Raw genomic sequence first — 14359 nt, 5'->3', positions numbered from 1 at the left:
TTGTACTTCCCTGCATCTGTTGATAGGGATTATGTGGTTTCCTTGTTAAGTCTTTTAATATGGGGGATCATATCAATTTTGAATGCTGACTCTACCTGGTCTCAGGAAAACCCCCCTGCAGGACGTGGTATTCTTTTTTAGACATTGCCTGATTCATTTTGCTAATACTTTGTTGAGCATTTTTGACCTGGGCTCAATGAGGAATATTAATGTGAAGTTTTATAAATTGTCTCTGTCTGGTTTGGGCCTAATAAAATAAATTGGGATGTGTTCCCTCGTCTTCTGTTTTCTGAAAAAGATTATGTAGAGCTGGTATTTCTTTCTTTCTTAAGTCCATGGTAAAATTCAGCAGTGAAACCATCTGGGCCTGGTGCTTCCCTTCTTGGAAAGTTTTAGTGATGGTTTTGATGTTTCCAGTGATGTCGGGTGGAGTGTCCAGTAAAGGTCAGTTAGGTCCAGTTGGTTGATGGGGTTCAAATTTTCTGTGACCCAGCCGAGCTTCTCTCTGCTGTGTGTCACTGATGGGGTGTTGACATCTGACGAGGGTTGTGGATTTGCCAGTTTAGAAACACTGTTAGGTAAAGGTGAAGGGACCGTTGTCCCTGTAGGGTTGGGCCCAGACACTGAGTGGACCCACAACTCCCATCCTCTGGCGGGTGAGTCCGAAGGCCCCACGTGTCAGTTTTGATGAGGCCCTCTGTGTCACCGCGCTGCTCCGTCCACTGCTGTGAAACTTTTCCAGAAAGCGTTCTGAGGTTCACTGTTTAGGACACCTCGTGGGGCCTGTGTGGGCTAGAATGCAGTCACCAGCAGAATATGTCTATCATTTTTGAAAGTTGACAAAGAAACTGGGAAGTGACTGTTCTTGATGAGAGAATCAAAGGTAGACTGAAAGTGAATGTTGGAGTGTTTTCCTTCCTGTCTAAGTGGCTTGTGTTCCTAGAATATTTTTTCCAGGAACAGCCCAGCTGTGTTTTAGAACCAGGAAAACCATCACTCTTCCCTGCCTCGTGGGATTCCCTCTCAGAATAGTCTCCTCCCAGGCCCGCCCTGCTGTCAGCCCTGCCCTGCGGTGGTGGAGTGGCGTGACCAGGCTGCCTTTGCTTCCTCTTTCAAACTGCCGGACAGAGGCCAGTGACTGCGTGGCCCCGGGAGTCCTTCAAGGTCTCTCTGTGCCCCTCCCTGCGGGATTACTCTCCTTCTGTTAGCATTTCCCCTCTCGGAGCTCTGGGGCGCACGTTCCGCAGTGTGGATGGCTGCTGTGTGGGGCCCCTGCAAGGTGTCTGGGTGTGTGGTTTGATGCTGCTAGAGCAAAACTGTGTGTCTGCATCTTTCTTCAGTTAGCATTTCTAGAGCCAGAGAATATGAGGGCTTTTAGTAAGCTTAAAGCTTCGAATTCGGGGTTATTTCAGCGGAAGCCAGCAATTAGAGGAGCAGTTCCAGCTCTGCAAGCTTTTTGCATGTTTTTTTTTTCTGTTTAATAAGAATGTAAGTGTAACGCAGTCACACTTAAGTAAATGGCATGTAATAATCACCTCATAGTGTTAACTGTGGTTGATAATGCCACATAACAACTTGAACACCACTGAAAAGGTACTGGAGGGGGACGCAGGCATGCCCTGCATCCTGGCATGGGGCAGACCCTGCTCCCAGCATTGCGTGGGCCCAGCTCCCCTCTGCCCAAGGCGGGCCTCTCCCTGCGGAGGTCCTGGAAGGACAGCCAGGGAAGGACAGCCAGGGAAGGAATGAGGTGTTTGGAAGTGACCTCTCTCTGGGGTTGGGGGTAGGGAGGGGTCATTTTTCTCCAGATGTCTTTACGTGCGAATAGCGCTATAGACACCCTGTCTTTGGTTGTTGCAGAGGTTGGACAGGTCAGCCGGGAGGCGGGACAGGACGATCCCGCAGAGCTCACCAGGACTTCTAGACCCGACACTGCCCACACCAGCTTCCAGGGAGGAAGCAAACACCAGCAGTGGCAAGGTGAGGCCATGTCTATGGCAACATGAGGGCATCAAGTAGGAGTGCTGCTCTTGGCTTATTTTGAAGACTTTATATCTTTAGAGCATTAGTTTCACAGCAAAGTTGAGGGGAAGGTGCAGAGAGTTCTCACACTGAGCCCCCACCGCACACTGTCAGCGTGCCCACCAGATGGAGCACCCGTTACAGTCTGTGAACCTGCTTTGTTGTCACCGCCCACAGTCCACAGTTACATCAGGCTCTGTCTTGGTGGTGTGCATTCTTTGGGTTTGGACACATGTGTAATGTGTAATGACATGTTCACCATTACAGTATTTACACAGGTTAGTTTCACTGCCTCAAACATCCTCTGCGTTCTGCCTTTTTATCCCCCACCCTCCCAGGGGACACTTTTTTAAAATTCCTGGTTTGTTAACCAGTAAAAGCAGCTCATGGCTGAGAGGTCCTCCTCTGCCATCAAAAGTGTCTGTGCATAGTAGGATCACATGCTGGTTCCAGTGGCCAAGTCATGACAAATAAGGGAAGCGAAAGAGAACTTTCATTTGAAATTGGTCTAGTTTTTGTGTCTGTGAGTAGGGGTGAAGTGTGTGCTGCTTGAGTCATCATGTCATAGCTTCCGCACCCCAAAAAAGTCCTAGACCAGCAATTTACTCACCATCGTTTTGGACAGCAGGTAGTAGGGCATGAGCACCAATCCCTGTGTGCACTCTCAGGGATTCCTGCAACCTTGCCCACCCCACAGTGCCCATGAACCCATGATAAAACTCCCTCCCAGCCCCAGTTAGGTAGGACCCGACTTAGCGGTCAGACTCGTGGCACCTTCACAGGGCAGCTTGGATGCTGCAGAAATGACTGGCCTATGTTTTGTCAAATAAACAAGACTGAACTTCGAACAGCACGTTGTTTGCAGTTATGGGTGTTGTACAGGGCCAGCTCTTGGAACGATTTGCTGAGGAAGTTGTCTGGTTCTTTTTAAAGCAAAATTGTGCAAGTGTGTTTTACAAATTTGTCAGTAAGACATCTTTGTGATTAAGTTTTATGATTTTTTTTAGATGGAAAAGTTGTACCTGCATTATTTGAGAGCAGAGAGCTTTAGAAAAGCTCTGATTTATCAAAAGAAGTATCTTTTGCTATTGATCGGTGGATTCCAGGACTCCGAACAAGAGACGCTTTCCATGATCGCTCATTTGGGAGTGTTTCCTTCCAAGGCAGACAAGAAAGTCACCGCCTCCCGGCCTTTCACCAGGTTCCGGACTGCTGTCAGGGTGGTGATTGCAATCTCCAGGTAATGGAGGCTCCCTGCAGTGGTTGGGGGGGGGGGTAGGCAGGGAGGGGGGAGGGTTGCTCTGGCAGTCTGCAGTTGTATTTCTTTTTAATATGAATGACACTTGAGGCCTTAAAGAACATACAGGTGACAGAAGACACAATTTCATTTTCAGGAAATCATGGTGTACAAAACTGTCACCTTCCAAAAAGAAAAGATGTAAGGGTGCCTTTTTATCCCAAAACAATACCTTGCCCTTTAATGGGTCTCTTGCCAGGATCGCTTCTGACAACAGGCATGTCTAATCAAGTTTAAAATTGCATTTCATTTCTTCAAATTTCAGTTTCCCACATATTAGTCAAATTTGTGTTGCATAAGAGGGGCATGTGTATACATAGGTGATTCACCCAAGGTGGTGGCCATTGATGGCCCAGACACTTTCCAGTCTTTACCTGTGGGAGGAGGCACTGTAGGGTACAGGAGGGTCCCCATCCCCCCTCCACTGTGTCCACCTGCCCAAGCCCTGCCCAGCCCCAGCCAGAGGCATCGCTGCCTCCCCCTGCCACTCTAGGCACAAGGAGTCTTTGGAGCCGGGATGTGACTCCCTGGTGTGATTGGGAATTTTGAACATTTCAAAATTAAGAGTGATGAAATCCATTTTACTTTGTAATGGTAAATTTTGCTAAATTCCTAAAAAATTTGTCCCACTAAGAACTGTGCAGCTGTTTCTGGTCCGTGGCTCCTGCGGAGGTACCCTCTCTGGGCCATACCGTTCTTTGTCTGCGGGATAGACAGCTCTGGTTCCCTGGGCTTTCTCCAGACTGTGCTGCAGAGCAGGTGGAAGTCCCACACCGAGAGTTCTCCTCCAGCCTCAGGCACAGAGCCCCTCACCTCTGAGTTCTGATCACAGCTGTGCTCATGTCCACCCACCCGCCTGCCCATCCTGTACTCTTAGTGGAAATAGTTACCCTGCACTGGGAAGTGAGTTAGATGCTGGATGGAGACAGGTAAACAGACCCAAACTCTCCTCCAGCCTTCCTGTCAGGAGGGAAGGTCATCTCAACACAGCAGCACTTTTAACATGAAATGCCTTGTAGGAGGGCAGGGCTCAGAGAGGCAGCGGTGGCCAGGAAGGCAGCGGTGGCCAGGGAGGCTGCCTTGCAGGGCGTCGGGTGGAGGACCAGAGCCTAGGACGCCCTGCACTGCTGCACTCCCATCACCCCAGCACTCTGCTCACTGGCTTGTGGCTTTGGTAGCGGAAGGGAGCAGGGTGTTGCATACTGATTTTGAACTGGAGTCTGGGAGACCCCACTGGTGATTTTGAGCTGGTGTCTGGGAGTGGGCAGGTTCAATGCAGGATGCAACTAGGAGTGGACAAGGCCAAGTGTGGCTGGGGCTGGGGCAAGGGCAAGGGCCCCCCGGGAGTGAACTGGGGATGGGCTGGGACTGGGAGTGGGCAGGCGAGGTAAGGGCCCTGTCTGTGTGCGGGACCTGCTGCTAGGGCCGGTGGCTGCCAGAACCATTCCAGCTGTTGATCACATCTGCATCTCTACCGCTTTTGTCACTGTTGATTTGCTCTGGTTTTCAATATTTGGTACCTTTTTTTTTGTAGATTACGTTTTTTGGTAAAGAAATGGCAAGAAGTAGATCGGAAAGGAGCTTTGGTGCAAGGCCGAGCACCCCGCACAGGTGGGCCCACAGGGACCCCTCCACCTTGCCCTTGAAAACTTTCTTCTACTTGCTGTATGTAGCATTTCATTAACATCTGGTCGTTTCAGGGCTTGGTGGGGATGGAATGAAGCACAGTAAGAAATGGGAAAATTCAGTCAGTGTAGTCATCAGAGATGAAATGTGTTTGAAGGAAAATGGTTTTATGTTGGGAACAAGCACAAATAAAACCAGTTAATATAGTTCATGAGTAAAAGTGGTTCATAAGAGCACAACGATTGAAAAGTATGGAAGTTACGGATATACCGACTGACAACCTGTTGCTAATAGAAAGGCGGTCCTTACTCTCTGGAGGGAAGCAGAGCTCTGCAGACGGCCCGTCTTCGCCCCGAGAGTGCTGTTGCTTACTCTCTCGGCCACATTGTGTGTCCGAGGGTCTGTGCTGCTGCCCCCCTGGCTGGATGCACACAGGTCGTGAAGCGCCAGCCTTTGGCAAGTCACTGCCCCCCAGGGAGACATTGACACAGTACTTCCTCCCACTCAGCACAAGGATGCGGCTGCCTGGCAGCCTGGAGGGAGGCAGAGATGGGTGCCAGTCAGTCAGCTTTGATTTGTGTGTGTTAATTGTTACTTCTTGAAATCAGAATGCGTGGTCAGGTTTCAGGAAGGTTTTCCCCACTTCAGGGAAAACCTGGTGGTCTCCCGGGTCCTGCTCCTGCCTCTTGAGCCCACCCCTCACTTGGGAAGAGGAGAACCCCCACCCCTGGCTCCTCAGTGCCCTGCCGGCTCCATCAGGCCCTGAGTGCCTCTCCAGGGCCACTGCCCGTATGAGGCCGGAGGGTCGGGGAGTAAGGCGATCAAAACTCAGGTTGCTCACATAGCTTTTTAAAATATAATTTTTATAACTTGGGTACTTTTTAAATGTTTCCAAATTGCCACGTAGACTCTTATAGCTTATGAACTTTAAATTTTGGTAGATGGGCCCTTCTGCTAAAATGCATTTGTCATTTTTCCTAATCTCTTTGTTGCTGAATAATTCTGGAGGAAGGATTCCCAGGGTCACGGCAACAGTCGACTCCACCAGAAACCAGCGAATCCCCCCCGACCCGGGACGTGTCTTCCAGCCAGACCAGGGACTCTGTTCCAAAAGCCTCCCCACGCAGGAGGGAAAGGTGAGATGGGGTGCTTTCCGACTGCTTTTCCACAGCAAAGCTTCAAGGGAACCTGGGCGCTAGCCATCAGCGAAGGCCCAGTTTGTAGAGACAAGTGCCCACGCACGGCGGTGTCTCTGGGCAGATGGGTATGGGTGCCCGGGCCTGTGTGTATGTCTGTGTAGGGGGTTTACGTGTGCATGGGACTCCTCCTACACTCAGACACAGACACACACACACGTGCAAGGCCTAGGTCGGCTTACTCTTTTTTCTCTAGGCTTTGGGTTTACAGTCCCCATAACATATCTTTATACTTCCTACTCAGGTGGCAATTGAGATGTTACATTGACCACGTTAAAGATAAGTTATTTGGGAAAAAACCTTTTCAGTTAAATAAGTAAGACAAATTGCCCCATCCAGTTGTCTTGGTTGGAGCATTGTCCCATACACCAAAAGGTTGGGGGTTTGATCCCCCATCAGGACAAATGTTTAGGTTACAAGTTCAATCCCCATTGAACCACATAGGGGAGGCAACTAATTAATGCTTCTCTCTCTCCCCTCTTTCTTCCTCTGTCTCTAAAATCAATAAAAACACACTGGCACATGAGGATTTAAAAACAAAGATTAGCCCTGGATGGTGTGGCTCAGTGGACTGACTGCCGGCCTTCAAATCAAAGGGTCGGCAGTTCAATTCCCAGTCAGGACACATGCCTGGGTGGTGGGCTGGGTCCGCAGTGGGAGACATGCAAGAGGCAACCACACATGGATGTTTCTCAAAAAGATAAAAAATAAATAAACAAACAAACAAAGATTAGAGTAAAAGGCTTTCCCTAAGGACGTGATGCTTTGAGCAGTGACCAGATGTGCTTATCGCTTGCTGAGGCCTTGCGCTCCAATGGGACAGGCTTTGGCTGTGCCTGTCCTAAGGGCGGGTGGCGGATCTTAACTGCCTTCGTCACAGTACCCTTTCCATGACCACAAGATTCCTCACCCCAGTGTTACTTACGAAGGGTGGGATTTCCATTTTCATTTTTTCAGGTTGGACCATGTAAAAAGCATCCTATTAAAAAACAGTAACCCCATTCAAATGCTGGATGAGGAATTCTAGGTTATGAGTGTTTACTCACCCGTTTCAACCCTGACTTTTCTCGTATTTGGAACATCCCTACAAAGTGTATCGAAAAGTTCAGTCTGTGTCTCTGTGGACATTGCACACACACACATCCACATCGTGTAGGGGTGCCCTCTCTTCTCTCTGGGTGTGCTTTCCCTGCTCCACCATGAGCACGCTTCACTCCCACCAGAGGGAAGCAAGGCATCACTGTGCCGTCAGACCAGCAGGGGATGAAGCGCTCTCATTGGCTTTTGCGCCCCGTGCCCCTCCTCGACAATGGCCTCTCTGCAAGCTGCACTGCATGCAGTGACATACTTGGTGTCACCATCCTGACTGTAGACACAGCGCGTGCATGCATCGGGTACCACTGTGCGTCCACTCTGATCACTTCTGGCCGTGTTCCTCCAGCATGTGTGGTTCCTCAGAGAAATGCGTTTTGAAAATTTGGCTTTAGCTGGGCCCCAGAGCAAGGCAGGGAGCTCACCACCGTGATCCCAGAGGGCCCGGGAGCCCTGGTCTGTTCAGGGAGGACAGGGGTTCTGGAACAGCCGCGGCTCTCCAGGGCCCAGCTCAGTAATATTTAGTGAAGGAATAAATGGTGGCCATGGCCTCTTCTCTGAGGATGACAAGGTAAGACATGTGCCCTCCCTAAAGGGATCTCAAGGAGTGACACAGTGGAGCTCCCTGGTCTCATGGGGAGACCAGGAAGGAGGGCAGCCAACAGACCCCTGTTGACAGTCGGGGCACAAAGGTGTAGGTCTGAGGGGTGCGGAGACATAATCCACGAAGATTCAGTGAGTAGAATAAGATGCAGTAGTTTTTACTCTTTGCACCTCAGACGTTTCATAGAAGTTGGTTTTAAAGCACTATGTACCCCTTTTTTAAGAGTCACTTTTTTCTTTTGTGGTAAAGAAAAGACACAAAGGAAGCGGCCGTCTAATTTACCCCACTGCCCTCTGCATGTCCAGTCGGAGGGCCCCACGCCACTTCCTGTCTGTGTGCTCACCGCACTTGCCGTCTGCTGCGCTTCACTCTTCCTTGTTTGTTTCTGGGTTTGTTTGTACGAAGGTCCAATCCATCTCCAAATTCAAGATCAGAAAGATCCCTGACTGCTTCTCAAGATCCAGAACATTCTTTGACGGAATATATTCACCATTTAGAAATGATCCAGCAAAGACTAGGGGGAGTACCACCAGGTAAAAGTCCTTTTCTAATTTTTAAACAATGTAAATGTACACTAGGAATATAAAATAATGTGGGAAAGACTTTAGCTTAGTGACTGTTAATTTCACCCCCAATAATGCACTGTGATTAGCAGCATCAGAAGAACAACTGTAGTGAAATGGTGACTCAGTCAAGGAGTGTTGTGGCTGGTTGGACTCATCACCAGCTGGCGTTTTGGTCCTTTCTCTTATACTCGTAAAAAAGTAAAGATTGTTTCAGCCAGGATGTACTTTTCCCCAGGTTTTTTAATCATCATAATTTAAACTACTGTATATTTTAATTATTCAGATTTTTACCAAAAAGAGGATATTCATTTAGTAGTAGTGTTTCAAAATTGTGAAATTCTTCTTGAAAGATACGTGAAGCCTTCTAACAAATTGCTACATCATTTTTACTTGTATTTAGATTCTACTTCAAAGAAATCCTGCTGCCAGAAGACTAAACAATGAATAAAGTCCTCGTGGCTTTCACCCGTGGCAGTCCTGCTTGAGTAAGAGAGGCTTGCGGCGCGGCGTGCTGAGTGGTGCCCAGTCTCCTTACGTGCCTGGGATGCCCACCCAGGGCGCCGCTGGGTGTGTCCGCACCTTCGTGCATTGCTACCGAGCCAAAGGGAGTATTTTTATGTAATTCCAGTAGGTTTAGGGCCTTGCCTTCGTGAGGTGACATGGGCTCTTGTGAGTGATGGGCACCTGCCCGGGTCTTTGTGTGTCAGCAGAGCTCCCCTGCCTGCCTCCGAGAAGGCTGAGCAGAGAATGGCTCACTGTTGTTTATTTTCTTAGTGTACAGATGGAAACTGGTTTAAAAACAAAAACAAGAAAAAAAATCAAAGAGAGGATATAATTAAAGAACTATTTTATTTGTGAAAAGCTCTTGTGTTGTTTTTTAGTTTTATCCAGTTTGCTTTTATCATTGAGAAAAACAAAAAAACACAGACCTAAATTTGTGTTAAGTTCCTGATAGTGAGAATTTTCAGTGGAACTCAAAGTACTCTTTCACCTGGTGGGACCCTTGCCTGTTGCTCCATCTTACTTGGTTTCTCACTTTACTCTTGTACGAGGTGGCCACTCTCACGACCATGATCTTTTTACCTTTTCCTGATACTTGCACCACCTGGTATCTGGCCAAGTACCCTTTACCCAGAAATCTGTACAGGTGTATTTATTAGCATCTCAGCATGTTTTTAGGACCTTTGAATGTGACATTTGTTTTTCTAGGCTTAATTAGATTTTAATATGACAACTGTTTCTGAATCTACTTATTTCAGTGATATTTTCTTTAATGTGCAACACTGTCTGCACTTTCTGCATATCAGCTGATGCTGCTGTAAGGTCACTTGTTTAGAACCTTTCCACATCTTCCTCTGAGTTCTCTGCTCTTTTGCCTGATTTGCTGAGGCTGAAATCCTTGCAGAAGTCAGCAGCTTGTACAGAGCAAACAGGCTGAGTTGAACTGGAAGCACCTGGGCAGGTGGCCAGCGCAGCCCACCCTTGGGCTACTAAGCATTTGTTCTTACCATCCCTCCCAAATTTAATTACCTCCCAAATGTAATTTAATACAACCACCCAGTGCGAGGCAAATATTCTTCCCCCTCTTTCCAGGGCCCCCAGGGTATCATATCTCAGAGATGTAGACTACTCCAGGACTGATTTGTGCAGTTGGTGCACCCCAGCCTGGCACACAAAACAGGCAAGCTGGAAGTGGGTGTCCAAGGCAGGCATTAAAGTAAAAGTGCTACGTCCTGCTTTCATAAGTTGTCACAAGGCTCCACTTGATGTTTATCACCTCCTCCTTCCTTCACCTGTTCCTTGTTTCTGAACCTCAAGAAGCACCTTGGCTGTGTGGGTGACCTAGACTTCTTTTCTGAAAGATTTGAAACCTTAATAGTCTTGTTTTTAGAGAACTTCCTTTCTTTTGCAACTGAACGTGGAAGTACTAAGTACCAAGAGGTGCCCTGTGAAACAAATTACAGGCACAGATTTTCCTGTCCTGTTTGTGTGCCAACCACCCATTTCCCCTTGGTAATCAGAGTCAGTCACACCAACCAGTACGGTAACCCTATTGTTGCTTGCTGGTTCAGATGTCTCACTCATTCAAAGGGACCGTTGTCATGTCTGGTGGAAGCCACCCTCCCTTGGGAGAGCAGAGCCCTGTAAGAGGGGCCATTCCTGTCTTCACCCTTTGAGTTTCCAGGCCTATAGACTGTGGCCTTGCGAGAAATGGCATTACGAGTGAGTCCTCAGACGGCAGGCTTTTCACATCCATTAGGTGCACTCCTTCTGGTTGAGGGAGGCCATTCTGTGGCCGTAAGCCTAGCGCCACACTTTTGCTCCCAGAAGCATTTTCTGGTCATTAGCAATCATGATGAATAATATTTGGAAAGTCTACAAATGACTGTGGAGCAGGAAAACCAAATGCATATCCTGTAGGAGTGGACAGCAACTTGGGGACAAGTCAGCAGCACAAGTTTAGGAGGGACTTAAGCCACTTGGTCATACCATTTACTTTTGCCTGCTTGACCTGTTTTGAGTCTCGTCTCATGTCATTGACACCAACTCTCCAACATCAACTGAGTGTCCTACAGTTCATTTCGGTTCTGATGCTACCTGCAGATAGCATGGCTGTGGGCTGGGCTCGCAGACCCAGCCATGATGGGTTCCCCAGGCTGCACACACTTCTGCCTGGCCCACTATGAATTTGGGGTTTTTCACAACCATTCCCCTCAGGTTTGGTAATCAGCTAGAATGACTCAGAACTCAGTAAAGTGCTTCACTTAACATCACCAATTTACTGTAAAGGATATAACTCAGGAATAGCTGCATGGAAGAGATGTGTGGGGGCAGGGCACAGAGCTTCTGAGCCCTCAGCTGGTGTGCCACCCTCAGAACCTCAGTGCGTTCATCAGCCTTGAGCTCCCTCAAACCTCATGCAATGGTTTTTATCACAGCCTCATGACGGAGTCATTATTTGCCCAGCAATAGTTTCGGGATGGACCAGCTCCTGAAGCTGTCTAGGGGCCCACTATGAGTCACTGCACCAAAAACTCAGGTACGAAAGGGGCTTATAACAAAACACACTCCTGTCACTCAGGGAATTTCAAAGGCAAAGACTAAGTATATTTTTTATCACAACTTGTTTAGGTAGCACTTCATGCGATGGTGGGTTGCTGCTGCTCGTCTTGGTAGCTCGGTGATCAGACAGCACCGGTGCGCCATGGCAGCTCGGGCTGTGCAGTGCTTGGTATCCCGTGGGCAGGACTTGGGTCTCCACCAGGACTGAGGAGTGGGTCAGCAGGAGGCAGAGCTTTGCGTCAGGGGGCTTTCCATATCCTTCTCTGCTAAGGCACTTGAAGCACCATTGAAACTTACTATCCAGGTCTCACTCAAAATTAATAGCCTACGGCTACCTTAGTAAATAGACTAGAGTAGCACTCCCAAATATGGTGGTCTCCAAAATCCAAACAAGCGAAGCCTTGCACCTTTCTTAGGTGTTGGTAGTGCAAGGTGTGGCTACTTGTGTTTCATTTTAGAAAGGATGCTGTGACATTCCACAGACTACTTACTTGAGCCCTAGAAACTTGGCCAAAGTGATGGATTTTTCTCTCACCTTTCAGTACTAGTCTTACTAAGGCATCTAGGGTACTTACTGCTTCCTGGTCACTGGGGCCAGTTACTATGACATCTATAATGTAATGGATCAAAATGACATAGTATCTAAACAAAGACCCCGAGATAGTGAAGGTTACTGCCGTCTCTGGTAGCTGAAATTGAACTGATCACCCTTTCTAATTGGTATTGAGAAAAGCGTGATAAGGGAACCTGGACATAAAACTGACTGCACCTGGGGCAGGCGCTGTCGCTTCTGGGCCCAGGTCAAGTGTGAGGTGTGCTGTGGGAGAGCGGCCTGTACAACAAGTCAGGAATCGTGGGAACAGCTCTCCACTGAACACGAAACTGTGTCTGCTCAGCCCGCTGGAACAAAAGACCACAAACCCTGGGTGGCTTATAAACGACAAATGCTTTTCTCAGTCCTGGAGGCTGGAAGGGTCCTGGTGGGGGCTCTTTTCTGGGTTGCCACTGTATTCATCTGGGGAGAGCAGAGAGGGTAAGCAAGCTTTCATGACTCTCACATGGGCACAGAGCTCATGAGTGCTCCGCCCTCAGGACCTTGTCTAACCCATTACTGCCCGAAGCTCCCACCTTCCAACACCTCGCACTGGGGAACAGGATTTCAGCATGTGAATGGGGCAGGGGAGAAATGTTCAGTCCATAACAAGTATTGTATAAACTGGGCCCAGTATTGTAGAATTGTATACCCAAAACCTATATAGTTTTATTAACCGATGTCACCCTAACTTTTAGGGTGGTTAATAAATTCAATAAAACAAAAAACTGGGCCTGAGCAGACCCACAGGCCTAAGTGAGTGAGCAGAGTGGTCTCGGTGCTGCATTTCCCACTTCACTGCTTCCCCTCCGGCCTGCATCTGCGGGCTTGTGGGACGTCCCTACGACCTCCAGTGGATAACAGAAGAAAGCATAGTTTTTTAAAAAATGTATTTAGGTTTATTTTAGAGGAAGGGAGAGAAAACACCTATTTGTTGTTCCACTTTTGTATCCTCACCCAAGGATACACTTATTGATTTCAGAGAGAGGGGAAGGGAGGGAGAGAGAGAAACATGGATGTGAGAGGAACATTGCTTCGTTGCCTCTTGCACCTGCCCCAACAGGGGGATCAAACCTGCAACGCAGGCATGTACCCTGATCTGGAACTGAAGCTCCGACCCTCCGGTTTATCACACATTACTCCAACCAACTGAACTACACAGGCCAGGCCCATTCCACTTACTGATGCATTCATTGGTTGATTCTTGTATGTGTTTTGGCTGGGATGGAACCCACAACCTTGCCGTTATCAGGACAATGCTCTAACCAGCTGAGTGACCTAGCCGGGGCTGAAAGCATGGGTTTGTTCTGTGGAGGGATCTATACCGTGTGCCAGCATCGCCCCGAAGGAGGCAGTGGCTGCACTACAACCCAGCTTATGGCTGGATTTCCAGGTGGCAAAACTCCGCATGGTGTGTCTGACAGTCCATTTCACGTGGAAAGAGTCGACCTGAGTTGCTGATCTGTAAGTGTTCATGTGTAGTGGGTAATCAGTTGCCCGGCTGGTTAATAACTTGACAGAGGAAAGATCAAAAGATTGGTACCCAGGAAGTCGGACAGGACAGGTGTGTAAACAGACCTCTGCCTACCTGAAGACATCCACTGTGGAAATGGGATGTGATGGACAAGACAAAGTATCTGTGGATGTCGCTCAGCCTGTTTCTTTAGCAACGTGATGCTTTCTGAACGAACTCATGGACGGTGGCCAAGTTGGCAGGAAGGAGCCTTAACATTGGTTCAACAACCTAAACTTCCTTTCACCAGGGTTTCCCTGGCTTCTGCCACTTCTGCGTCTGAATTGCCAACACTGGAGGCCAATGCTGAGGCCTTGTGATGACCTGTTTCTTTCCAGTACAGAGGAGCAGTGATTTGGCCTCCCGGGAATAGTCCCACATTCCAAGCCTGAATTTGGCTTCCCTGTCCACAGTGCATCTGCCAATGCCACCATCCATGGGTTTAGAATGTCTTCTCCTTTGCTGTCGTTCTGCACAACACCGCCTCTTGGCGGCAGGCATATGTTAAGTCAATGGATGTGCAGGCATGAGTGCACGCTCTTGGAATTCAGTGCTCGTAGCAAGCGTTGGAGGAGGTCCTTGAGAGGACATGACTGACCGTTGACCTGTGAGCCGGACCCAGAGAATTGCGGGCACCTCCTACTCCACTCGTGTTCTTGGAATGTGTGTCTTGCTTGCCTTGCTGGCGGTAGAAACTGCCCTGAGGATGCAGCTTGGGGCAGTGAGGTATACAGACCATCTGGAGGGTGGACATGACTGAACCCATGTGTAAAGTCAAGGTTCAGGTG

The 14359-nt window shown here is 48.6% G+C and overlaps 1 protein-coding gene across 12 annotated transcripts in view; it reads left to right on the top strand.

The window, feature by feature from the left end:
• The window catches only part of PCNT (pericentrin), a 110823-nt gene extending 101559 nt beyond the window's left edge, over positions 1 to 9264 (top strand). For 11 of the 12 annotated variants that reach the window (XM_053657586.1, XM_053657584.1, XM_053657582.1 and 8 more), the window contains 6 exons: positions 1861 to 1980; positions 3030 to 3262; positions 4854 to 4930; positions 5958 to 6081; positions 8243 to 8370; positions 8804 to 9264. In XM_053657586.1, coding sequence (XP_053513561.1) covers positions 1861 to 1980; positions 3030 to 3262; positions 4854 to 4930; positions 5958 to 6081; positions 8243 to 8370; positions 8804 to 8847 — 726 coding nt within the window. In that variant the 3' untranslated portion in view covers positions 8848 to 9264. Of the gene's footprint in view, positions 1 to 1860; positions 1981 to 3029; positions 3263 to 4853; positions 4931 to 5953; positions 6082 to 8242; positions 8371 to 8803 lie in introns of all 12 variants that reach the window. The other variant, XM_053657575.1, reaches the window with a different exon arrangement.
• Positions 9265 to 14359: the final 5095 nt, after the last annotated feature.

The sequence above is a fragment of the Artibeus jamaicensis genome, unplaced genomic scaffold, assembly GCF_021234435.1.
Source record: "Artibeus jamaicensis isolate MK-2021 breed Jamaican fruit bat unplaced genomic scaffold, CSHL_Jam_final scaffold_474, whole genome shotgun sequence".
Classification (NCBI taxonomy): domain Eukaryota; kingdom Metazoa; phylum Chordata; class Mammalia; order Chiroptera; family Phyllostomidae; genus Artibeus; species Artibeus jamaicensis.
Note: the sequence above shows the minus strand (reverse complement) of the source record. Positions and strands in the feature narration are given on the sequence as shown.